The 25,763-nt window shown below is 40.7% G+C and overlaps 1 protein-coding gene across 1 annotated transcript; it reads right to left on the reverse strand.

Moving 5' to 3' along the window:
- Positions 1-7,288: 7,288 nt before the first annotated feature.
- LYRM7 (LYR motif containing 7) lies at positions 7,289-23,386 on the reverse strand (the record flags this gene model as incomplete). Its single annotated transcript, XM_082013306.1, has 6 exons — positions 7,289-7,365; positions 15,108-15,189; positions 17,704-17,774; positions 18,421-18,493; positions 19,453-19,612; positions 23,268-23,386. The coding sequence occupies 6 exons, from the start codon at positions 23,384-23,386 to the stop codon at positions 7,289-7,291; spliced, it is 582 nt and encodes a 193-aa protein (XP_081869432.1).
- Positions 23,387-25,763: the final 2,377 nt, after the last annotated feature.

Consider the following 25,763-nt stretch of genomic DNA (forward strand, 5'->3'; position numbering starts at 1 on the left):
AAACAGTACTGAGGAGCATACCTGCCACAGTTCTGCCCACCTGAGGCCTTTCTCCATGGCTTCTTTTCTAAACACACGCTATAGGCATTGCAAAATGAACCTTACAATTTCTACAGTCCTTTTGTCTTTTCTTTTTAAAAAAGTATTTGTATTGTTAGTCTGACATTAGTTTCATTTTCTCATACCTAATATGCTTATAAACTATTTAATTCCATATTTTGATGAAATTGTGAGAAGCTGTGAGCTTACTACTACTAATACACACTCCTAATGTGTGCATATCTACAACGTTACCAGAAAGTAGTATGGGTACGTTTGAAGTTCTTATATGATCCCCCTCATTATAAGTCTTACAGTTCCCTTCTAGGGAAAATTCTCTTCCTTCATTCTCCATAAGGAATAAAAATACAGACAGAAATCTCTGCAAGTCATTGCACTTGAGTATTCCTAAGCTGGAATGCAACTGAAATAAAGCAAAAACTTAGGCAAAATTATACAGAAAAAAATGTCTGCAAAACAGACAATTGGCCCTAAATCTTTCTGTTTGAAGTTACTTTCTGCACATGCTGCAGTCCTAATTATGATTGCAATGAAGCATAATCAAGTGCAAATTAAATTAATTTTTTTACCTTTATTATTTCTCTATTCAATCCTCTCTTCCTCTTCAGTCCACATATAATCAGTCTTTCTTTCACCTCCAGTCTGCACTGCAGACTATAATTAAACAATGAAAGTTTGACATTTACTTATAGTGGGAAATTGTTCAAAGAACCATTTAGTACATTGGCATTTTTGTTTCACTAGTCCGAAAGTTGTCCTTAATATTGCTTTATTCCATTTGCTTTTCCTTCTATGAATTTTAATGCTCTCCTCCTCATTCATATGCTCATTCATTTTGCATTTCATTTATTGGTTTGACAAGAGCCAGCCTCACCTCAGCTGCTCTTGGACAACACTGCAGGGTCCAGTGAGACCACTCGTCTGCTTCTATTTCCATAAAGCATGTTCAGAGAGAATTTGCTGAGGAAACCACATGCATAATTAAATATTAATGACCAAAAAAATCTGGCATGTTCTTAACATTAAAGGGAAATTACTTCAGGGACTATTTCCAGCTAGGTAAGAATTCCTTCTTCGCCCTTTCTCAGCACTATGTTGTTATATAGGACATCTCTTCCCTGCTGATCCACTATAAAATGTTTGCCAAAATGCTACAGAAAGTTTACTACATATGTAGCCTTTGAAATCACATCCAAAGGAATTACAACCTGAAAGCTATACTCTTTGTATTGGGACATAGCTAGAGACAGCTAACTGTGAAAAGTGCAGGTTTGTGGCTTCTCCTTTAAAAGCACTTGTTTTTCATGAGCAGAGTTTGTGCCGAGTCTCCAAAAATCTTCCGAGAAACTGACTTCAGGCTGTACCTCTGCAAGCGTCAGGCGGAAACCTGAAGCAGAGGATAGCAGCCCTCCCAAACAGAAAATGAATGAATGGAGTGATAAAGATCTATACAGAAACAACAGTGCTGGCTAATCTGCAGGTGGACAGTAATGGACCAAAGATTTTTGTCTTAAATACACACTTGGAAATGGAAGGAAACATTGCAATGACCTTTTCATTGTTTCCTTTACAAACCGACTGGAAAAGGTGCAGAGTATTGCACAGGTCACTGCCTGCTTGTTTTCACTACCACAGTTCTACTGCACACAGAGCAGAATGACAAAATTCCCATGCTCAGCTACGGAGATGTCTTTCAGCTGGAAAGGGCAGTTCAGGGGCAGCCGAATCAACCTTTGCACATAGCCACTGACCTCAGGCAACAGGGCAGCTACTACTACAGCAGCAGGTGAAACAGTAGAACTGTTCCCACTTTTATGGCCTAACGCAGAGAATGCCATCCTCCCTCCCAGCTTCTATGGACTGTAGTTTCACTGGCTGTTTATTTAATCCCGACTAACCCTGGACTTGAGCCATAGCCTTTCGGGTAGATGACATGGAAAGCTGAAGCACATACTGTGAGAAAAAGGAAAGAAAAATTTGAAAAGTAGGTGTTTTTCCTCCTCCATCTGATGCAAACCAGATTATTGACGTCCTCACTAAATGGAAATATTTGCTTATAAAAAGAGCAAATTATTTATACTTACTGCTATTTATCAAGTATAAAGATGTGCCCTTCCTCTCTTTTCTTCTTCTCAGATTTATTCTTGCTGGCAGTAAAAAAAGTCACAGGAAAGCTAAACTTCTAAAAAAACTGAACAAAGCTATCATAAAAGCTTCACTAGTGAAGTCCTTCAAGAGAACTAGAGAGATCTGGATATCTGCACCACAGATTTACCCCATATAAGCAACATATATTTTACCCTCAAAGATGACTGGATTTCTACTACAGTTATCAAAATATTTAACATTTTTAGCTGTAAAATACTAGCATTAATACTTGATTCATGTTGTAATTTGTGCTTTCTGTTAAGTAATTAATTTCCCATAAAGCTAAAGATCAAAGATTTCACAGTCCACTGAACTCCACAGTTTAGGATTAAATTGTTGCAAGTAGTTTGGAAAGAGTTATCTACAGCAGGGAAGTACTAGGAATCAGCTCTTCCTGTAAGTTGGTCAGCCTTTATTTTTAGTTTTCAATTGTCAATATTTTTTTCCCTTTTGTAAAGGAAGTGTAAAGAACTGCCAGTACTTGAAGCTAAATTACTTTATTTACAGGTCCAGTATGATACAAACAGGACTGATGATGCTCTGCAGCATTCAGACTAGTTCAGCTCCTTCAGCTGGCATGACTTCTAACAAAAAGAGTAAGTGCTAATGCTACATTTAGTCACTGAAGTTGCCACAGGCTTGTTGATCTCTTATTACCTAAAAAACTGCCCGAGAACTCCGTCCCTTGCGGAAGGTATAGGCCACTTGCCTAGATTAAACGGCTATTGCTACTTCCAGATCAACTCCTTGTGGAGTCATTTTGTGGTGTACAACAGCACTCCCTGTAAAAATAGCAACTAAATGCTTCCTTTACCAAAGTGCACAGGAAAGAGAAAGGGATTAATTTGTCCCTGCTAAATTAGAAAAGCCACCTTGTTTCACCTGAAGACATAAAGACTTCAACACAAATCCTACCCATACAAACAAAATCAATTCACAGAATAAATCTATCACCTGTGTTTTAGGAATAGTAGGCTATGCAAATATACCAATACCATGCTTGATCCCTATCCTGAGCTACTGCTTGCAGAAAAAAAACCCAAACACCTGAAGAAACCTTGTATTTTGAAACTGCTAAATTAAGGAGAGGGAAAGGTGGTTAGAACAGAGCCAAAACTTAATATTTAAAAAGGAAATATTCCTTGGCTGTATTTAATGCTTTCATGAAAGCCACAGTATACACAAAGTCAACACTTGATGAAGGAGAACACCAAGGCCGAAGGCTCTAAACAGACATACCTCTGCTGGATGATGCCGAAAGTTGAAGTGCTTAGAATTTTCTTATGTATGACATCTGTTCTGCCAAACTCTGTGTAAGCACATGACTACCTTGAGTAGACCTGAAAACTTGCCTTTAAAATACCAGGTCCTGCTAAGCCGCACTGCTAGTGTACCCCTACAGGTCACAAAGGCACCTCCAAAGAGCAACACCCCGTGGTTAGACCATACTGACCTTGTGGCTATAGTAGCTGAACAGGCAGTTAGCCCTTTTCAACAGAATTTCCTGCCTGCCTGCAAAAGATCTCTACAGATTTTTTTTTAACATAAGACATAGTTAAACTATAGTTTAAAGAACTATCACCTTTACGGCTTACCTTTTCAGACTGATGATGCATGATCTGGAAGAAAGGCACATACGCCTGCTCTAAAATTCTACAGTTCCAGTAAACCCAAAAAAGTTTAATGTGATTGAATCACAATATTGTAAGCCTACTAAATTACAGCTTCTTTTGTAAAGAACCAACATTTTCCCATTCCAAGACATTAAGTGAAAGCCCCTGAAATGTTTTAAACAGTTTCAGCTAACAATTTAAACTTTGCAGAGGGAATGCAACAGTATCCCTTGTCTTTTTAACATTATTTGTTATCAATAGTAAGTAAGGAAAATAAGATATGTATGAGTACAAAGCCAGCAGTATCAAGAACAGATTCACACCCAGAGTGAAATGAAATTGGAAAGGGAAGCTGGGGAAATGACTGGGTACTGGAACATGAACCAACAGGTAAACATGGAATACGGGAAAGAGAACAACCACTACCACCAACTAGCACAGAGAAGCCTTTAATTACCAGCTGCTCATTAAGCAGGTTTGTAAGAATCTTTCAAGGTTGGAGTTAAAATTTGCAGAAAGCAAACACCTGCTGGGCCCAGGTAGTGACCAACTCTAAGGTACTTCTAGGCCCAGTTCCTTATTTGGATTCTTATTTATCCTGGTCCGGATACCCCCTGGATTCCTATTTAAGATCACACTGAAACAAGGGCAACAAATAGGCCTTTCAGTCTCTTACACTGGCAGTCTTTTCCCTATCAACTTGATTTTCCTCATCTCAGCACTGCAAAATTCAGTTTGTCTTTGCTGCCCCGGAATGCACAAGGACAGCAAGAACGTGGAATGTTAATGCACAGACCATAAACATACTGTGCAAGAGTGTACAGAAAATTGCTCTGAAGACCATTAAATTCCAGCAACTGTTTTCTTAGAATGTCCTTTATTTTCAGCAGTTGTGCATGTGATTTGGGTGACTCATTCTGTATTTTTATTGCGAGTATTCAAGATGCAGGTAAGATGAAGCACACAAATGCCTGTCGAATCCCAAGCCTGATCCTGTAAGTTAACATTTCCGTATGATCTTTCTATTAATGTGTTACTTCTTGTTAAAAATAGAAAGGTAAAACACATGACAGCAGAACAATACCGAAGCAATAGTCACATGAAAACAGTTTCTCCACTTGCAGTTTCTACAAACATCATACAGAAGACTGCCATCTACTGTAGACATAAGTAGGTCTTTTAGTACGTATTTTGCGTGGTTAACAGGCAATGCTGTTTTACGTCACTACCAAAAGAGTGAAGACCTAACCAGGCCTCAGTTCTATGAAATCAATCTGGAGGATGAAATTGCTAATACACTACTCCCATAGCCTAAAGCAATGAATCCCAGAATCATTAAGATTGGAAAAGATCTTAAGATCACGAAGTCCAACCATCAACCCAACACCATCAGGCCTACTAATCCATATCCTGAAGTGCCACGTCCACGCATTTTTTGAACACTTCCAGACATGATGACTCCACCACCTCCCTGGGCAGCCTCTTCCAATGCCTGACCACTCTCTCGGTGAAGAAATTTTTCCCAATATCCAATCTAAACCTCCCCTGGCACAACTTGAGGCCATTTCCTCTTGTCCTATTGCTAGTCACTTGGGAGAAGAGACCAACACTCACTTCACCACAGCGCCCTTTCAGGTAGTTGTAGAGAGCGATAAGGTCTCCCCTCAGCCTCCTCTCCTCCAGACTGAACAACCCCAGTTCCCTCAGTGGGTCTACAAGAGATTAACTCCCTCCAACTCCAGCATGCCGTGGGATGCGTACCTTAATGGTTGTATAATTTGTCATTCTTGACAGACCTCTGTTTAATTATTTCTGCTTAAAAATTAGTCACTTTGCTTGAGGTAACATTCTTTGTTTTCTCTTGACAGCTGCAACTACCTTCTATTTTCTGTCCCTTGCATACCCCTCTCTATGCTCCTCATGGTAAAAAGTTAATGTAGGCAGGCTGCAGGGGATGGGAAACCAGACGCAGAATATGCCTTGTCCTTAGGGAAGTAAGCAACACAAGAGGCCTAGACCACCACAGCCCCTACAGACCAAGACATCTGTTGTGTAGTGGAGCCACTAGACTGCAACAAATAGAATGAAATGAGTGCAGCTCACGAGTGCAGTTCCTGCTATCTCACATCATTTGCCTGCTGCCTTCTAGTTACAACGCAGGGAGTATCAGCGCAATCCAAAGAGGGTTACTGACAATGTATTCACTGCTGGCTGCCTTGCCGATGGCGGCTGGAGGCAATAGTTCTGAGGAAAGTAGTACTTACCGCACTGACATGCCATGTGAGGAAAAGAGACTGGATGCAGGCACTAGTCTTCCGTTTTATTCCATCAGTGGAGACACGTTAGAACCCCCATGGATATGCAATATTGACATCTTGGCAGCTTACTAAAAATAAACATCATTGGGACCTGAAATAGAGCTGAGAGGTATTACTGAGCTAACTCACTCCTTTGCAAGGTATTTAGATCCTAGTATGGTGCCTGTTCCCAGTTTCACACAGAGAAGGTTCTATGTATCACTGTAGTTGTATCTGGTTCCAATTAAAATGAAAGTGAACAGATCATTGTGATGAATTCCACAAGAAGCAAATAAGCTTCCTCTAAAAAAATGGAAGTGATAAGGGCTCAGTAAATAAACACACCATAAATTCACTCTAGGCAAGTCAGATCAATTGCTACTAAGCAACAAGCCTCTTTTCTTTGGAAAATGCCTCAGTAAGTCACTCTATAATCACAAGATAAAATGGAAACCTTAAATTCATAAACTGTATGACGTAAAACAACACCCTTAAGTTAGGTTGTGACTGGGTTCTCTTGTTCTGCTGTCATCTAAGAACTCAAACCCTGACATTCCTGCTTGTTCAAAGGTGTGGAGGAGAAGAAAAACACTACACACACTCTCCCATCTGCAAAACCTGAAGAATTTATTCAGATAAACCTTAAGAACTTTCTCAAACATCACAGTATATTAGTGTACAATTAATGACAACTTCAGAAATCATGCTTTTGATGCAAACCATAAATTTAATGGTAAATGCCACAAGATGTTTTTTCATTATTTCAAAGCAGCATATGATTGACAATAAACTTATAAATAAATATTATCAGGATTAAAAACTGTATTTAATGTGTATTTAGGTTTGAAAAACTCTAGATTGCTAGGGAAAAAATCTCTATCTGACAGTTCTCATAATTAGAATCATTCCTGGCTGAAGTAACACAATTCAGCAGTCTTATTTTTAAGAGAACTGTGCATCTTCAGTTTGGGTGGAAGTATTAGTATCTTCCACAGAAGTACATTATGATATCACAGCACTCAATAAAAGCAGTGACTTAATTTCAGTGTGCTCTCCTGGTAACAGTATTTAACTGTTTTGAAAATTTAGCTTTAAAGCAGGTATCCACCCACTACTGGTTTTCAGAGATCTCATTACAGATAACCTCCTGGGGAGGATGGCATATTTTCCTCAGGATTCATGTTTTTTTGTTGGCTTATCAAAGTAAGGAGTATTGTCTTGTAGCAGATCTTTCCTGGGTATGAGCACTGTAATAGAAAAAAAGCCTGTAAGAATATAATCTTATAGAAAATACTATTTAAAATTCTAAAGTTGTTTTCACATTTACAAACAAAATATCAGGTTACTACAATGAAAACCTGAACTTCCGGTAAGCATACAAGCAACATCATGGTATCTACCCAAGACAAAATTGTATTAAAGATTTTTACCTACTGTTGGTCAGAATATTGCCTTTCCCTTTTTCCTTTTACAAGCACTGAAAATATTTTAATAGCATTAAGGATCCACAAAAGAATTATAAAAGCGTTGCAGTAGCTTTGAAAGAATGGTAATTTTATCATGCCTGAGTCAGATTATGTTTACTTCAACAGTTCCAAAATGAGTATTAAATTTGACTTAGCTCTCTCACCCAACATCCTGGAATCGGATATGTAAAATTCATCTTGCCACACCTGTTTTAAAGGCCAACAGGAAAAAAAGGCATCAAATGAAAATTATGGCCACTATATCGTCACAGAAGTGCAGTGTGCTCATAATGATGTACTTCGACTAAGTCAGACAGCTGCAACAGGTACAGTAAACCTGTAAATCTGTGTGTTTGTGTGTATGTGTGTGTAATGAGTTAACATTCTGTCTGAAGTGCACTGATATCCCCTATCTTCTAACAAAGAAAACGGATTCCTTGAAGGTATGTTCCTTCTGCATCTGTGTGCTGATACTGATGCATTTATTAAGTTTCTAAGAGCTTTAAGTAAAAATTAAATTGTATTACTTTTAAATTTTCTCACAAGTATTTTATCTATGACAAAACATGTTGACCAACACACCCAGAATAGTTACATGAAACAGAAATAGCAAAGAAAAACAGAATTGGATATAAAGTATTGAAAAACAAAAGTCCAAACAAATAAAGATTGAAAGAATTTTTAACCTTCTTTTTCAAAGCTAAGTTTTGAACATACACTGCCAACACACCAAATCAGAATCATCAGAACATACTGCATGTGTGGTGTATTACTAAAATGCAAACTCTGTTTGTATCAGCTTAATCTGAAATTAAAGTGAAATCAACAGAACATTTATATACTACTGAGTAATGTAACTCAGACTGAAACATAAAAAAAAAAATTCAGAAAAATCTATCTAATAGGACTAACAAGCTTCTAATTGAAATTGTCTTCTCTTTAGTAAGAAAACCTCAGCCTCATTTCTTTTTTTTTTCTTTTTTAAAAGGTTTACCAGTGAATCCCAACATAACTATACACCAGTGCATCTCAAATTCTTTTAAAATAATAACATTGCCCTCTACACTGCCTCTATGACAGCACAGAACAATTTAATTTGATTAGGGAAAATGTTCCCCTTACCAATATTTGTTCTCACTGCCTAAGACAAGTCTTTGGCTTTCTTTTCAGTTATTTTGTTTGAGAGATTCAGAATTGCATTAAAAAAAAAAAAAGAAGCAAAACACTAGATGTAGCTAAATTAGAGTGAAAAGATTCTGACAGTAACTCGCTTCGGAAAACCAGCTGCAGCAACAGGTTTCTGAAACATTTTTCCTAGTTTCTTTTTTCTCTGCCCTTCTTTCATACAAATAGCAATTGATCACTTAAATCTTTTTTTGGGCAGTGGGGCGATCGCTTAGGATGAAGCAACGACATAATACAAATTTAAATACAGCCCAAAATGTAAGTATTTTACAAGAAATAGGCAAATATACTTTCTATTACAGCAAAGTAAACTTTCACCTAGAAAGTTTCCAAAACAAACATGTAACACTTAAGATGAAGCACTATAAGAAGTAAACTCTTCATCTGAGGTCACTTATTTGCCAACAAACAGCAACTCAAGCAGCCACCTTAGGGCTGCACTTCCACTTTTTTAGCATTAAATCTGTCCAAAGACTCTTATTTAATACAAGATGGTACCACAAAAGCTAACTGTAATTAGCTGAGGGAGTTAAACTGTAATTCTATTGGCACTACAAAAGCTACCACAGAGCATAAGGATTAAGGATCAAAAAGGTTGATTTTGTTCTGCTAAAACTTTCTTAAATACTCATTCAAAATGCGCTACCTAAGGAGAATCATAAACCTACAGAGGCATTACATACAACAAACTTCCTGCCAGAAACTGGTTCCTAGGTGCCAAAAAGCAAAGGAAAGTGAGATGATCCACTTGGTGTTTTCATCATTACATGCACAAGATGTTTGCAGAGGACACAGCCGGGACAGCTGACCCCAACTGACCAAAGGGCTATTCCACACCATTTGACATTGTGCTTGGCAATAAAAGCTGGGAGAAGGAGGAAGGGGGAGATGTTCAGAGTTATGGCATCTGTCTTCCCAAGTAACCGTTATACGTGATGGAGCCCTGCTTTCCTGGAGATGGCTGAATACCTGCCTGCCAATGGGAGGTGGTCAATGAATTCCTTGTTTTGCTTTGCTTGCGTGCGTGGCTTTTGCTTTACCTATTAAACTGTTTTTATCTCAGCCCATGAGTTTTTTCACTTCTACTCGTCCGATTCTCTTCCTGATCCTGCTGTGGGGGGAGTGAGCGAGTGGCTTAGCTGCCAGCCAGTGTTAAACCACGACAACATCTAGCCATAGATTCAGTGGGACGTTGAAGTCCCACTTCCAACATTTTTCCTCTTTTTAATCTCAGACAACTCTTCTTTACAAACAACATAGGATGGAAACAGTAGGGTGAGATATTAAATGAAATAGAGCAGCAGTGGAAACCACACCCATCTATGGGTGTAATTTCACACAGTGCACCTATTTATGCTATTCAGCATAAACTGTCAAAATATGGTGACAATTAACTCAACTCCCCAAAAATTCTGAATTCCTGCTTTCAGAAATTTTCTAATGGCACACTCTGTGCTACCAGTGACATTAATAATATAGTAAGAGCTATACTAGAATTTCCTAGTTCAGAGTGCTAATCTGACTAATCAAAGCTGGATTCTTAGGAAAGATGCAAACACACTAGAAGCCTGCTCAAAGAATGGTACTTAGGAGTAATGTTGTGTTACTGATCAATTTAACATGGTACAAAGGTCTGTGTATTCCTTCTGTAAGGAGATTTGCTTTTACTCTTTCACTACAGTATCAAGCCAAGCATCATTTGATCTTCTGCTTTTTTGTATTTTGAGTAATATCTTATTCCTGGCCACAAAGATTTTTCATTGCCATGACCTTTAAGAATAATTTATTGTGTAAAATAAAAATGCATTTTTTTTGGTATTAGCTTTGAATGTAAATTTCAACTTCACTGAATGCTTTTTACATTTTAATTATACCACAACAAGTAAGAATATCCATTCTATAAATTTTCTTTTATATTGTTTATTCTTATTTTGTGAACTTCTATCATGATGCTCTGGATTTCTTTTCTAAAGCATTCCTGGTCTTTTAATTGGTGATTCATTACATTATCAAGACCAAATATTTCTCACTTCAATATATATTCAGAACACACACAAAACAGTTTTCAAACTGTGACAGCTGTTTCAAGATTATTGTTTTGTTTAGTGCAGTAAGATCAATTACAGAGTGAGAAGCAAAGCTTAGACCTATACAAAATAGATACAGAAAATAAATTAAAAAAAAGAATGGGCAAGAGACTGCATAATAACATCCTTTGCATTCATAAGGAGGTCAAATGCATAGATCTACTCCAGATTTTTTTGCTGCAGGACAAAGTTTTCCTGGCCAGTACTAGATTCTGGAAGACCTCCTTCTTCCATGCAAACGTCATTGCCACCACTTCTTTAAGAAGTCTGTAAGTTAGGTGGGTGCAATTCTGTCACTTTTTTTTTTTTTTTGAGATTTTAAAGGAGACAGCATTAAAACTCTGCTACAGTCAAAACAGACAATCATCACTACTCTCCCCTTGTCCGCTGCGTCAAATCAAGTAATTTCACTGTAAAAGGGTATTAGATTGGTCAGAGATCTTCCCTTTGTAAATCCTTGCTGACTACTCCCAGTCCCCATTCTGTTCTTAAAACATTTGGAAACAGCCTCCAGGATTGGCTCAACCACTTTCCTAGGGAACAAGGTGAGGTTGACCAGTCTCCCAGATCCTTGCCTTGCCCTTCTTGAAAAGAAGGGTGACATTTGCTTTCTTCCAGTCCTCAGGCAACTCCTCTGATAACCATGACTTTTCAAAGATGATTAAGAGTAGCCTCACAATGACATTAGCCAATGTCTCACCACCCAAGGGTGCATCACATCAGGTCCCATGGATCTCTGTATGCCCCTAGGGAACATGTTTAAATGTTCCCTAGCATTTTCCTCCTGTACCAAAAGTCACCCTTGCTCCAGACATTCCTGATGGTCTGAGGCCCATGATTCCTGAAGGCAAACCTTAGCAGTAAAGACTGAGATGAAAAAGGTACCGAGCACCTCAGTCTCTTCCATGTCCTTTGTTACCAGGTCCCCTGCCCTATTCAGCTGTGGGTCCTCATTCTCCCTCATCTTCCTTCTGCTGCTGCTATACCTGTAAAAGCTGTTCTTGCTGTCCTTCACACTCTTTGCCAAGATCAACTCCAGGTGGGTTCTGGCTGTCCTAACTCCATCCCTACACACTCACAATAGTATTAGAATATAAATTAGTATTTGAACATGAATTCATGTGGCTTTTGCAAGGGAAGTTCTGCCTTACAGTGCCTGCTGGAGTTGTCTGAACAGGTCTTGGAGGGCTGCCACAATATGTCTGGATTCCCAAAAGTTCCTCAGTGAACACTTCTAAGAAAACAACAGCCTTCTTGTGACAGAAGGTGTTGCATGGATAAGTCACTGGTTAAACTGTTGGAAGTGAGCAATAAATGAACAGGTCTCCTAATGGAGGGATGTCAAAAGGGGAGTTCTACAGGTATTTCTGTTGGCATCTGTGCTGTTCAACATATTTGTAATTAACCTGGAAAAGAACATTTTTTTAATTATAACATCCTGAAAAAGTTCTTTAAGAAAACGGCTTACTGTAAAGAATTGCAGGATGAGCTTAAGACTTGACTGACTAACCAGCAAAATGAGACACAAAATCAAACATTGACACATGCAATGCAGACAGGTCAAAAAATTATAAGCTTCACAAAGAAAGCGACAGGTTCAAAACTGACTATGATCATTAATAAATACAAGATAATTTTGTTAAAATAAATAAATATATGTACGCACAGCAGCCAAAAATTAAATTCAGAATTAGGAATGACTGGGAAACCAATGGAGAATGAAAGAGAAAACATCACTGTACCATTGGTGGTGTATAAATGCCTGGCTTGATGACAGTGCTCAGCTCTGATTCAGAAAGCAAGCTCTAAATGATCTTAAAAGAGATATAGTAGAATAAAAGAGGGTGCAGAGAATAGCAACAGAATGATCACAGGCATTCACATATTGTTTCACAGAGAAGCTGTTCCATGGTGGTGGCGGGGAACAAAAGAGGGGCAATAAGGGTCTTAAAGACTCATGAACAGCTTGGTGAAAACCATGGAATTGTAGAATGGTTTGGGTTGGAAGGGACCTTTAAAGACCATCTAGTCCAACCCTCCTGCAGTGAGCAGGGACATCTTCAATTACATCAGGTTGCTCAGAGCCCCGTCCAAACTGACCTTGAAGGTTTCCAGGGATGGGGCATCTACCACCCCTCTGGGCAACCTGTGCCAGTGTTTCACCACCCTCATTATGAAAAATTTCTTCTTTATATCACATCTAAATCTACCCTTCTTTAGTTTAAAACCATTACCCCTTGTCCTATCACAACAACTCCTGCTATAAAGTCTCTCCCCAGCTTTCTTATAAGCCCCCTTTAAGTACTGGAAGGCTGCAAGAAAGGTGTCACCAGAGCCTTCTCTTCTCCAGGCTGAACCCCAGCTCCCTCAGCCTGCCCTCATACATATGTTCCAGCCCTCTGAGCATTTTTGTGGCCCTCCTCTGGACCCAGTCCAACAGGTCCATGTCTTTCCTGTGCTGAAGGCTCCAGAGCTGAACACGGTACTCCAGGTGGGCTCTCCGAATAACCTCCCTTGACCTGCTGGCCACGCTGCTTTGGATGCAACCCAGGATACGGTTGGCCTTCTGGGCTGAGCGTGCATTGCTGGCTCATGTCCAGCTTTTCACTCACCAGTACCCTCAAGTCCTTCTCAGCAGGGCTGCTCTCAATCCTTCATCCCTCAGCCTGTATTGATACAGGGTTGCCCCGACCCTGCACTTGGCCTTGTTGAACCTCATGAAGTTCACATGGGCCCATTCCTCGAGCTTGTCCAGGTCCTTCTGGATGGCATGGTCCAGAGGGTTGCATGGGTCCCCCTTTGTGGGTGTACTGGGCGCCCCACATGCCTGTGTCCCTTCTGGGTGGGGGTACTGGGTGGCCCCCACACACGGGTCCCTGCTGGGCGTGGGTACTGGGTGCCCCACATGCATGGGTCCCCCCTACATGGGAGTGCTGGGTGCCCCACACGCATGGGTCCACACTTGTGGACTGCACCACTCAGCTTGGTGTCATATGCAAACTTGCTGAGGGTACACTTGATCCCCCGATGTCACTGATGAAGATATTCAACAGTACTAGTCCCAGTACTGACCCCTGAGGGACACCACTCATCAGTGATCTCCATGTGGACATCAAGCCATTGAATACTAATAGCTATATAGTAAAATGGATAGGAATTGAAGAGTAGGACCAGATTCAAAACCACAGCCAGTGACTCTTCATAAAACCCAGAGTAAATTCTTTGTCAAAGGTTCCTGGATGCAGTAAATTTGCACAGGTTGACAGGAGCAAGTTCATGAGAAAGCAACCCACTAAGGATAACTAAAACAGAAACCATCCCTGCCTCAGGAAGTGCTGCCAGGTGTAAACAGCTGGAAGATATGAAAGTTCACTTGCTCTGCTCCTACTCTTCTACTGTCATTTGCCTAGGATCACTGTGGAAGACTCGATACTGGTCTAGACATATCTTTGCCCTTGATCATAATGGCTGTTCTTAAAATTAAATGCTCTACCAAATCTAAAACTGAAAAGAGTTACAAAGCTTTACAGACACCACTTAAACAGAAGTGAAAGAAAACAATGTAACACGGCTGAAGATTTCTACCACGCAGTTGCATGCTGAACCTACTACTTCTCTTGTTTGACTGTAAGATAAAAGAACTCCTAAACCAGGAATGAAAACTTCAGAATTAGACAGGCTTTGCATCAGGGCCATCATTGTGTCATAAATCCTCCAAGGCAAAATCTGAAACTTAAATTGTCAGAACAAGGTTTTGGAAAAGAACACTCAATTCTCAACGTAAAAGCTATTCTATGGACCGCGTACATACTGCATTAGTTAATTCTCCTCAGGCAACTTCTCCCTATTTGATAGAGCAAGCACCTATCGATACTGTGGCTACTACATTTAGACATACACTGACTGACTAGCCAGCAGATACATGCTGACTTGCTAACTAATTGCTGTCACTCCTAATAGTTAAGGTACCAAGTTATAACTTCTTTCTCTCAATGAGGGCATTAAATGCAGTCACTGCTTCTTTTCTGCCAGCCTCTGTATTTCAAAATATTTGTGTAGAAACTTTATACCTTGGAAACCTCCACCTCTCCTACACAGTGACATTAGTCAATAGGCTTAAATTAAGGGTTTGGGCAGAGAAATGAAAGAGAGACAGACTTTTGCCCTCTCTATCCCTTTACTTAGTTTTCAAGTTTTATATTTATTTACTGAACATTTTCGAACATCTTTTCAGCATGCAGCTTTACTCACATATTTTGTTGGAATCTGTGTGAACTGCCTGAATAACAGAAGTTCTGAGAATCACTTCAACATCTGAAGCTATTTTCAGAAGCTAGTAAAAGAAAGAAAAAAACAAAACAGCAGAGTAATTTAAATTATATGTAATTATTTCTGAAGGTATATTCCATACTAGATAACTATTCAAATAATGAAGCCAGTCAGTTCTATTGTTCAGTTAGTTATGTGCTATTTATACATAGCTTTTACTTTGGGGATCCTGTAATAATTACAGGTTGATACATAAGCTACCTTGAAATACAGCATGAGAGGAAGCAAACTTCTGCTCAGTAACACACAGCAGTAGAAAATCTACACACCCAATTAAAACTGCAAATGAATAAGGTAGAATGCAACTAACTAAAACAAGTAACTAGTTTCCAATGATCAAAGACATTTGTGAATGCCTCAGTAACATTTGACTACCCCTACTGAAAGGGCAATGTAGTTCTTTTAACATTGCTGCTCTTGAAATAAGGAGACAAAAATAAGGGCAAAACATGACAAGAATTAAGAATACTGAGGTTTCACATAAAAGCAGTAGAGGAACAAGGCACTGTCTAAATATCAGCAGAGTCATTACTGTTTGGCAAAAGGCCTAGAATTCCTTCCCTCATTAAAAGGATAAGCAGAAGCACCCTTGCTAGTTTTGCTGAGTGATTAAAGAGAAGCCTAATACTTATTTGCATGATACCTGTGTCAGACATAAATGAAATTGCACAAGTGAGACACTTTGGGAGACATGCTTACACTAGGAAGTACTGTGTACACCCAGCAGTGGATCTTTGCAAGTGTTAGAGCTCAAGGCTTGGCATCTACACTGCATTCCTCCTCCCCACTTTCCCTTTTAGGAGTTTGGGTTAGGTATCCTCCACTTCTCCCTATGAAATGCCCACTAGCAGCTAGACTCCATGCTCCTGAAGCACACCTTCCACTTCAGATTTCATCTTAACGAATTCTGCCATTTGCTTCAAGACTGCTTCATGGAACAAGCCACACTACAGGAAGTGGAGGTAACCAAGGTAACTTCAGAAGTGCACTCCTGATCTGAACTAAAATGCTGCAGTAGGTTCAGCTGCCACATCTCATGTTCTAATGCTGCAGATCATTACTCCTACCTCCTTAGGTCACTACATAACTAAGTATCTGATGTCATAGTAGAAGACATTGCAGCTTTCTATTCTGGCAAAGCAATGCACATTGGGTCAGTCAGTATTTATTTTTTTTAGCTGCTGTCCAAAGCAGAACACATGTTTATGCAAGCAAGTGCCAAAATTCTCACAAGTCCTGTATATAATTTGATTCAGTTCCTCTGCATCCAATTCTATTCGGGGTGTGTATATATATATGTATATAATAAATATGACAGCTTCTATGATGTTCTAGGATTCTGTAGTTGTGATCAAACACTAGAATTTCTTCCACTGACATTTAATCAAGGTATCAGTTAATCCATATTAAAAAGTTGCATATGTGTTACTTTGTAGGTTGCCATTCCTAACAAATACAGATTTAAAAATTACAGCAAGTATTTTTCCTGTACACCTGTAACAAAAAGAACATACAATTCAAGAGATCAGATACCAGGAACACATACACGGAAGTAATACTATCAGGGCCTGATAACAAGCAGAAATGGTAGAAAGTCCTAACTAAATGCTCAGAACTATTTATGTTACTGTCCAGTGGTTGGTATGATGCAAAGGTTTAGATTTACCTCTGCAAAGGACTGATGGAGGCACTTTCTTCCAATCAGTGCCCAATGCCAATGTAAATATAAATACAGTGTGTTAAGAGGCTGAATGACAAGGACTAAATTATTCATGCTGTATGGATCTTAAGAATTAAAAATATGTAAAATACAGAAGTTCCATTTCAGGCTTCAGTAAGTTCTAGAAAAATGACTTGGTAAAAAGTGGTAAGATAACAACTGAGCAAAGGTAACTTACATAGTGAGTTAACAGAGTGTTTTACTCCTTTTAATGCACCGTAAGAAAAGAAGCAGCAACCCCTCCCATAATATAATTAATACCTCTATATTAAAATAGTCATGATCATTTGGCTTTTTGTCTCCCATAAAAGATGCTACCTCATTTGTCATCAGAAATCAAAATACCTTCTCTTGTCTGCCAGTATCTGAACAGATTATGTAAATTCTCTGTATATTTGTGTGCTTGTTTAGACAACAAAGACCAGGTAAACTTAAGTGATCAGAGCTCAGATAGATATTATGAAGTAAAGTATACAAAATATTTACATGAAAACACCAACACAAAACATTTTTCCATAATTTTATTATAAGCTTCAAAATAAGCATATTGAACTACGAGAAGACACTTCTCCTTATGTATTTTTGTATGTGCAAAATTCTGTAACATACTATTAATACCAATGGAGGTATCAATATATTTATAAACAAAGATCCATGTAAAAGCCTTTTAAAGTCACCTGGCTCTCACAATGTCTCAATAAGCACTTACATTGGTTTAGAGATCCTTTAAGTAAAAAGCTCCTATCTAAGTATTCTTACACAAAGTGGAAAATAAAACCCAATGAAAATGAGAAGTACCTCATTTATCTTCTCTTCAGATGTCTCGTCTTGGTTATTTTTGAATTCTTCATTTATCTTTTGTCTTGCAGCTAAATGAAGTAAGCAAAAAAACTGAAGTGTGAACAAAAAATTGTATCTTGTCTTTGTCACTGCCTCAAAGCTCAGAATCCCAAGTCTTTTATAGCACCCTCCTGGTGCACTCTGCCCAATGTATTTTAATGTAAGATTTCCATGGAATTTAGATGATGTCCTATTTTAAGTTGATTGATACAGGAATAAAATATGATTGCCTGTCTAGCATTCCAAGCTTTAGAAATAACTAACATATAGAAGCCACTACTCAAAGTTGGTTTGCTAAAAAAGCTCGGAGCAACTGTACATAAAAAGAATCAAGTCAAATGCTTAGTACAGTTAAACGGGCTCTGGCTGAACTGAAAAGTTAAAAAGAAACCAACAGGGCAAAAAGAAATCCCAGGATGATCACCAAGGTTCCAAAAAGAGATGTTTTCCTTATGAAGTATGGGTTGAGTGCTTGAGCCTAACAACCAGGTTTCTGTTTCAAATTAAAGGATGTCTGATTATGGACACACAAGTTTTCACAGTGATTACTTATAAAATGTGGAAAGAAATAATTTCAAAGAAGATTATGTTAAGAATTCTTCTTCTGTTTATTCAGAGAAGAAAGCTCCACAGAAAGATAGGTAAGCATCCACAACACACAAAAAAGCATCTCACCTTCAAGGGCTCTGGTATCATTTTTAAAAACTTCTTGCCGGGTTCTGTGTAATAATTTAAAAAGCTTCAAAACCTGTCAATACAACATCAATAGAATTACCTTTTTGCTAGCAGGATTCTTAGTTAAAATGAACATGTTGCAATTAAGAGTGTTCTGGTTGATCTTTCATAAGTCTTCCCATTTGGTACAGAATTCGGTATTGAATCAGTCTCTAAGATACTTTAGCTCAATTTCTGATCAAGTAACTTGCAGACAAAGTATATATGAGGAAATCAAAATCCTAGACAGTTCTAGAGTTTTCAAATTAATCTCAGATGCTAGAGAGTACTAGCACTACACTCCTACGTAATTATTTGGCATGATGGCAATATAATCTGAAAATACATTGATGCAAACATGTTTATTGTGCCAATATCAAATAAACCCAACAGAATGAGTATAACTCTCAAAGTCAAGTCACTTGAAGGGACTATCAAGGGTGTATCACTGGATATTACCCAATTATGAAAAAAAGACAGACATATAAATGGCTAAGTATTCTCACACTTACAATCCAGTGTGAGAAAAGTTAATTTCAAAACTATCTCAAACTGTATATTAACTAATTCAAGAGTTATTTTTCATATCTCTGTACTATACCTGGGCATAATCTTCTACAGCAAAACCAACACAAAGCTAAGTCCTTCCCTAAATATAACTGCCAGATCAGCAAATAAAAATTTCAGTAAAAACACTAAAAAAATTAGTATTTACAATGTAGCAATGACACATCTCAGTATGCATGTAAAGCAAAACCCTTGCAAATCACAAGCTCACAGTCATGTGGTTCTGTTGTTTATTCATACAGACTGTAATGAATTACAGAAATCCTCAAGTCCTTATCAGACTTTTTTCATTCTTCGTCTGACATTGACAGGAATCTGTGACAAGCAACAACAACAAAAAAATCTTGATAATGAGATACCTTTTGAAGTTATTTCTAGTACTTCCTAGTGTGTTTTGGAACCTCTAAAATCCACAATTCCAGGTACTTCATTATAATCTTCAACTGTTTTCTCACAATTAATCAAAATCCTAGTCACACAGTCAAAAAATTTCTTAGGAGGACACAGAGGAAACACAGAGAAGTGACCACCATCTTTATCAGCATGCTCTGTACCTGTGAGCTGGAGATGCAAACAAGACTGTCTCCTAAAAGCAAAAGCCCAATAAAAACATTCTGGCAGGGCCATGAAAAAAAGTGTTGCCTCTGCTTTAAATCTGCCAATGACAGGGAGAGAAATGGTAAAAGCTTCCCTGAAAGCTACTCCTTCGAACAGACATCAACACATTTTCACAGAGTCATTAAGGCTGGAAAAGACCTTTAAGATCATCAAGTCCAACCACCAACCCAACACCACCGTGCCCACCAAACCATATCCTGAAGTGCCACGTCCACACGTTTTTTGAACACTTCCAGTGATGGTGACTCCACCACCTCCCTGGGCACCTCTCATCCTATCACTAGTTACTTGGGAGAAGAGACCAACACCCACCTCGCCACAAACCCCCTTTCAGGTAGTTGTAGAGAGCAATAAGGTCTCCTCTCAGCGTCCTCCAGACTGAACAACCCAAGTTCCCTCAGCTGCTCCTCATCAGACTTGTGCTCCAGACCCCTCACCAGCTTGTTCCAAAGAGCGCTGCCCTTTTTTGGACATGCTCAAGCACCTCAATGTCCTTCTTGTAGTGAGGGTCCCAAAACTGAACACAGGATTCAAGGTGCGGCCTCACCAGTGCCAAGTACAGGGGTACAATCACTTCCCTACTCCACTGGCCACACTATTGCTGATACAGGCCAGGACACTGTTGGTCGCCTTGGCCACCTGGGCACACTGCTGGCTCATATTCAGCCAGCTGTCAACCAGCACCCCCAGGTCCTTTTCCGCCAGGCAGCTCTCCAGCCACTCCTCTCCAACCCTCAAGCGTTGCATGGGGTTGTTTTGGCCAAAGTGCAGGACCCGGTACTTCGCCTTATTAAACCTCATACAGTTAACCTCAGCCCATCGATGCAGCCTGTCCAGATCCCTCTGCAGAGCCCTCTTATCCTCCAGCAGATCAACACGCCCACCCAACTTGGTGTCATCTGCAAACTTACTGAGGGAGCACTCGATCCCCTCATCCAGATCATCAAAAGATACTGAACAAGACCAGCCCCAGAACCGAGACCTGGGGACACCGCTTGTGACCGGCCACCAGCCGGATTTAATGCCATTCACCACAACTCTCTGAGCTCGGCCGACCAGCCAGTTCTTTACCCAGTGAAGAGTAAACCTGTCTAAGCCACAAGCCGCCAGTTTCTCCAGGAGAATGCTGTGGGAGACGCTGTCAAAGGCTTTACTAAAGTCCAGGTAGACAACATCCACAGCCTTTCCCTCATCCACTAGGCCGGTCACCTGGTCATAGAAGGAAATCAGGTTGGTCAAGCAGGACCTGCCTTTCATGAACCCATGCTGGCTGGGCCTGATCCCTTGATTGTCCTGCACATGCCCTGTGACCACTCTCAAGACCAACCGCTCCATAATCTTCCCCAGTACCGAAGGGGATAGGCTGATAGGCCTGTAGTTCCTGGGATCCTCCTTCCAGCCATTCTTGTAGATGGGCATCACATTGGCAAGCCTCCAGTCTTCTGGGACCTCCCCTGTTAACCAGGACTGCTGATAAATGATGGAGAGTGGCCTGGCAAGCTCCTCCATCAGCTCCCTCAGTATTCTTGTGTGGATCCCATCAGGCCCCATAGACTTGTGGGTAGCCAGGTGGCATAGCAGGTCCTTAACTGTTTCCTGCTGGAATATGAGGAGTTTATTGTGTTCTCCATCCCCGTCTTCCAGCTCAGGGGGCTGAATATCCTGCGGATACCTGGTCTGGCTTTTAAAGACCGAGGTAAAGAATGCATTAAGTACCTCATCCTTGGTCACAATGTTCCCCCCCATATCCAGTAAGGGATGGAGGTTTTTCTTGCCTCTCTTTTTGTTGTTAATATATTTGTAAAAGCATTTTTTGTTATCCTTTACCACCATGGCCAGATTGAGCTCTAGCTGGGCTTTTGCCTTTCTAATTTTGTCTCTGCTTGACCTAACAAGATCCTTGTATTCTTCTTCAGTTGCCTTCCCCTTCTTCCAAAGGTGATAAACTCTCCTCTTTTCCCTAAGTCCCAGCAAAATTTTTAGGTTTTCAAGCTAAGTTCTCACCCTCTGCTGAGCTGGTCACTTGGCTACACCTTGAGATAATTCATCTAGAAGTGTACATGCACAAAAAGACAGTTTTTAGGAAAAGGAAGAAGACATAAATAGTTAAGAACAGGCAACCTTGGAGTTCAGTACTGCTTCCTTAAAATAACACTACTGCAACTTTCGTGCTATTAAGGGAGAACTTCAGATATGAACAAATTCAAATCTGGCTTCACCACATGGATTAGACCATGTCATAACTTCTACTGATTCATCATTTAGCATCCTGTTCTGTAATGCAGTATCATATACTCATCTTTCTGGAAACAGGACAAACTAGTACATTCTCAGTTGTGTAAGAGTCTAAGGAATACCTACATAAAAAAGTTTTGTCACCTTTACATTAGTATGTGACTTGACAATCAATCTGAGCAGAGACGTTTAAAAGAGAAGATGGAGTCTGCTAACTCCCTTTCAGCTTCTGTGTCCTTATTAATTAGCAACTGAACAGAACCTTGTTGCCTTTAATTGCAGCATTCCCTAGATGGCTGAATCTGTGGAAAGTAAACCAACAGAATTAAAAGCCAGCAAGTAAATTTCTTGTTCTGTAGATGCAAAGAAATTTGACTAAATTATTTGGACAGGACATGCTGAAATATTTCCACCCCATAATATTTTTGCCATCTTCACAAATAGTAAAGCTAGTATTACAAATGGTTTTGAGACAGACATGTATGGTGAAACATGAAGAAGTGTTCTACAGTTATTCTCAGCTCTTTGATGAACAAATTTCAGACATCTTCCTCTGCTATTTGCCTATTACTGCAAACCACTCCTGGAATGTTCTTCACCAGGCCAACCACAGAGCAGTTATATTAGATGACTTCGAAGCAAGACACATTAATGCACAGAATCCTTTGAGCTCTACAGTCACCTAATGAAACACAGAACTCCCCTAACACCTCAAGTGTACTAGTACCTCTAATTCTAGGCTTTAGAACACTTCTGAAAAAGGGGCTCAGCTCCCCCCAGAAATACTCTACACTTTAAAGAGGAAAGGTTTAAATAATTCTTATGTCTTTTTCTTCATCTCCCCAACGCAATTCATGCTCTTCATGTATTTTAACCTCTACTGTCCTCTCATTGGTTTCCTTTCTCCACAACGGCCTCTGCATGCAAAACCCTACCTTCCATTACCCAGCTTTGTTTCCTTCTTGCACTGAAAGTCTCTTGTTGACGACGCTATAAAAGCTAGGACCTACTAGGAAAAACGTTCCTACCCTCCAGTGACATACAAGGAAAAACTTCCCTAAATAGGTAATTTATAGTCTAGGGCCCACCGGCGGCTGCTTTAGCCCCGCGCCTGTGGCACGCCACAGCACGCGTAACTCCCGGTCTCACGCGAGGCGCAGGCCAAACCGGGCAGGGCAGAGCCGGCCCCGCGGCCACTGTAAGGCGCGAACGAAAGGAAGGGGGAGCGCCGGCAGCCTGCACCGCTGCCTCACAGCGCGAGCGATCCCCGTCCCTTCCCCACCGGCCCCAGCTCCATTTCCATCGAGGCGATCCCCGACTTCCGGGGAAGGCCTTAATCCCCCCCCGCCCCGCCAGGCTCAGGAGACGCGGCCAGGATGCGGCGTTACCGAGGGAGGTCAAGCGCTCCCCTCAGGGGGCAGCGGCGGCCGCTGGCGCCCTCTCCCCGCCGCGTCCCGGCCATGCCGCCGCGCATGCGCGCCACACGCACCTGCCCGCGCTTCGCCATGGCGACCGCCGTCCTGTTCCGGTCCGCAGGAGCGGGGAAGTGGCGGAGGCGGAAGTGATGGTCGAACGCGGCCCGTGCCCTTCCCTCCCACGGTCCTACCGGGTGCACCGCCACTGCTGCCCCGCCGAGCACGAGTCAGCATCACCTTTGTTCCGGGCAGTCCACTGTTTCAAACAGGTACTTGGAAAGCCATCAGTTTGTGTCCAACACATTATTTTACACTGCTGTATGCTACTTCCGAGAAGTCCTCGGCTGTATTTAAACTCTAATCCCCTTTTAAAATAAATGCTGGTATTGAGATAATCAAGGATTACTTATCAGAACTGATCAGGCTGTTTCATATTTTGATTGAACACCTGTTCTCTTGGAGAGAATATTCTGACTGGGGCTAAAGAACAACTACAAAACAATTACCCTATTTTTATGCCTACTAAGGTTGGTAGACATGAACTCAGCCTAACTTTGGAAAAAAACCAGGCACGGTTCTTTAGGTGACCTAAAGGGGAATTACAGGTTTTGACACCAGAATTGCCTTTTCTGGTAGATGTTGTGTGCACTAACACACCTTAGTGGCCTGACCAGCCCGCAGCACTGGACCCCCTCCAGCCTCTCCCGGGCCTGCAATGCCGCAGCATGGCCAGTCTCCAGCCCTGCCACAGCCTAAAGGGTGACCTGGCCTGCAGGTATACGCAGAATTTGCAGAATCCTGTAATGCACGAGGACATGGAGGCTTCATCCCCTAAATTTCTCTACTTTATTATGGATTACTACAAAATAATCACCACTAGGAAGTGTACTACCACAAAAATCACCACTAGCAAGAGTACCTATGATTGATAAAGCAAATGTGTATCTATCTCAATCAATAATAGCCGCAATCGATTGTATAGCAACCATCAACATTATAGCAACAACCAAGAAGGTACTTACTATTGCAGGTTACTACAAACTTAACATTAGGAAAGCAACTTATCAACAACATTGTAGACTGCGTACAACCATATGATTGGGTTAATGCCTATATAATGGTGACACTGTTCCATTTTGTACGCCTTACTAACCACCAACTTCCAGAGGAGGGATTGATAAGAGGGACTTCAAGGAAACATCTTGTTCCAAGGAAGATAACAAGGATAGAAGAATGCCACTGGCATGAAGTCAGCAAAACCCACAGTAACTGGGGTAAAGGTAAAGGTGGCAGGGGGGAAGATCATGACCACCAACTCAACTGAGGGTCCATGCAAATTTCCCCCCCAGCTCCCACCTGCCAAGAGCATGTGTGCTGATTTACATGGCAGGCGAAGCTAATTTAAATAAAACAAACCAAATGCAAGTGATATGGTAATCACTAACAAATGAATGTAAATTTGGATGGGTTTTCCATTGTTTTTGCCAATCACATAACAGGATAAATACATTGTAATTCCTTTGTGTGGTGTGCTAGCTTTGTGGAATTACCACCTAGCACCCATTTTTGCACAAACGTGAAATAAATATCTCAGCTCTGTGTGTAAGATTGGCCTATTGCACACCAGCCACTGGACCCTGCTTGTGGGACAACAATATAACAGCAGATCTATTATGACAGTTTATGTGTATGGATATATAATACCACTATCAACTGCATTAGATTTCAGATGGGGCCAACACCGATCCCAGAGGGGGACCCGACCACCCCTGAGGTGGAAGGACAGACTGAGCCAACCCCAGCAGTGGTCCCAGCAGGGGACCATGAAGTAACAGAGTCGCACATCAGAGATGATGCGTGGCACAGGGTCTGGAGTCAACTGGGAGTCCCCGGCAGAAGTCCAAGGTCTCATAGAAGGTTTCTGCGGAGAATTCAGCCTGTTTAGGAAAGGAGAAGTACATGCAGCACAGGGTGTTCTCAGAGAGGGAGCCTCCATTTTGGGAAAAAAACTAAGTCATTTTTATTTCATAGAGGCATAAGAGGGTGTAGGACACACACTGTGAGCAGCCAACAGGTGCTGTTAATTTCTGTTTTCCACCTGGAAGGGCCAATAGATGGTGATGTTTGCTGTTCTTTTGAATCAATTTTTATTTTGCCAGAGTGTTTTCCTGCCCTTGCAGTTAGAACAGCCAATGGCAGTCAGCATTCTTACTTCCTCAGCGTGATTTGTTTCTGCATGTACCGATGGTATCTCAGGATGTCTCCAGTTTCTAGGCATCCAGCTGTACTTAGAAGGGGCCAGCTGCACTTTTCAAGGATGCTTCTGGTTCCCAGCCTCCTAGCTCACAGCCTGGAAGGCATCTTCCCTGCCAATGTTTTTCAACAGTCATTTTTTTCTGTCCATTTTCCCTTTCTAGCCAGATCACCTTTTTGGCTACCAACATCAAGCTCCCCACAGACCTGCCTTGC

Source organism: Phaethon aethereus, assembly GCF_964289735.1.
Source record: "Phaethon aethereus genome assembly, chromosome: Z".
Lineage (NCBI taxonomy): Eukaryota > Metazoa > Chordata > Aves > Phaethontiformes > Phaethontidae > Phaethon > Phaethon aethereus.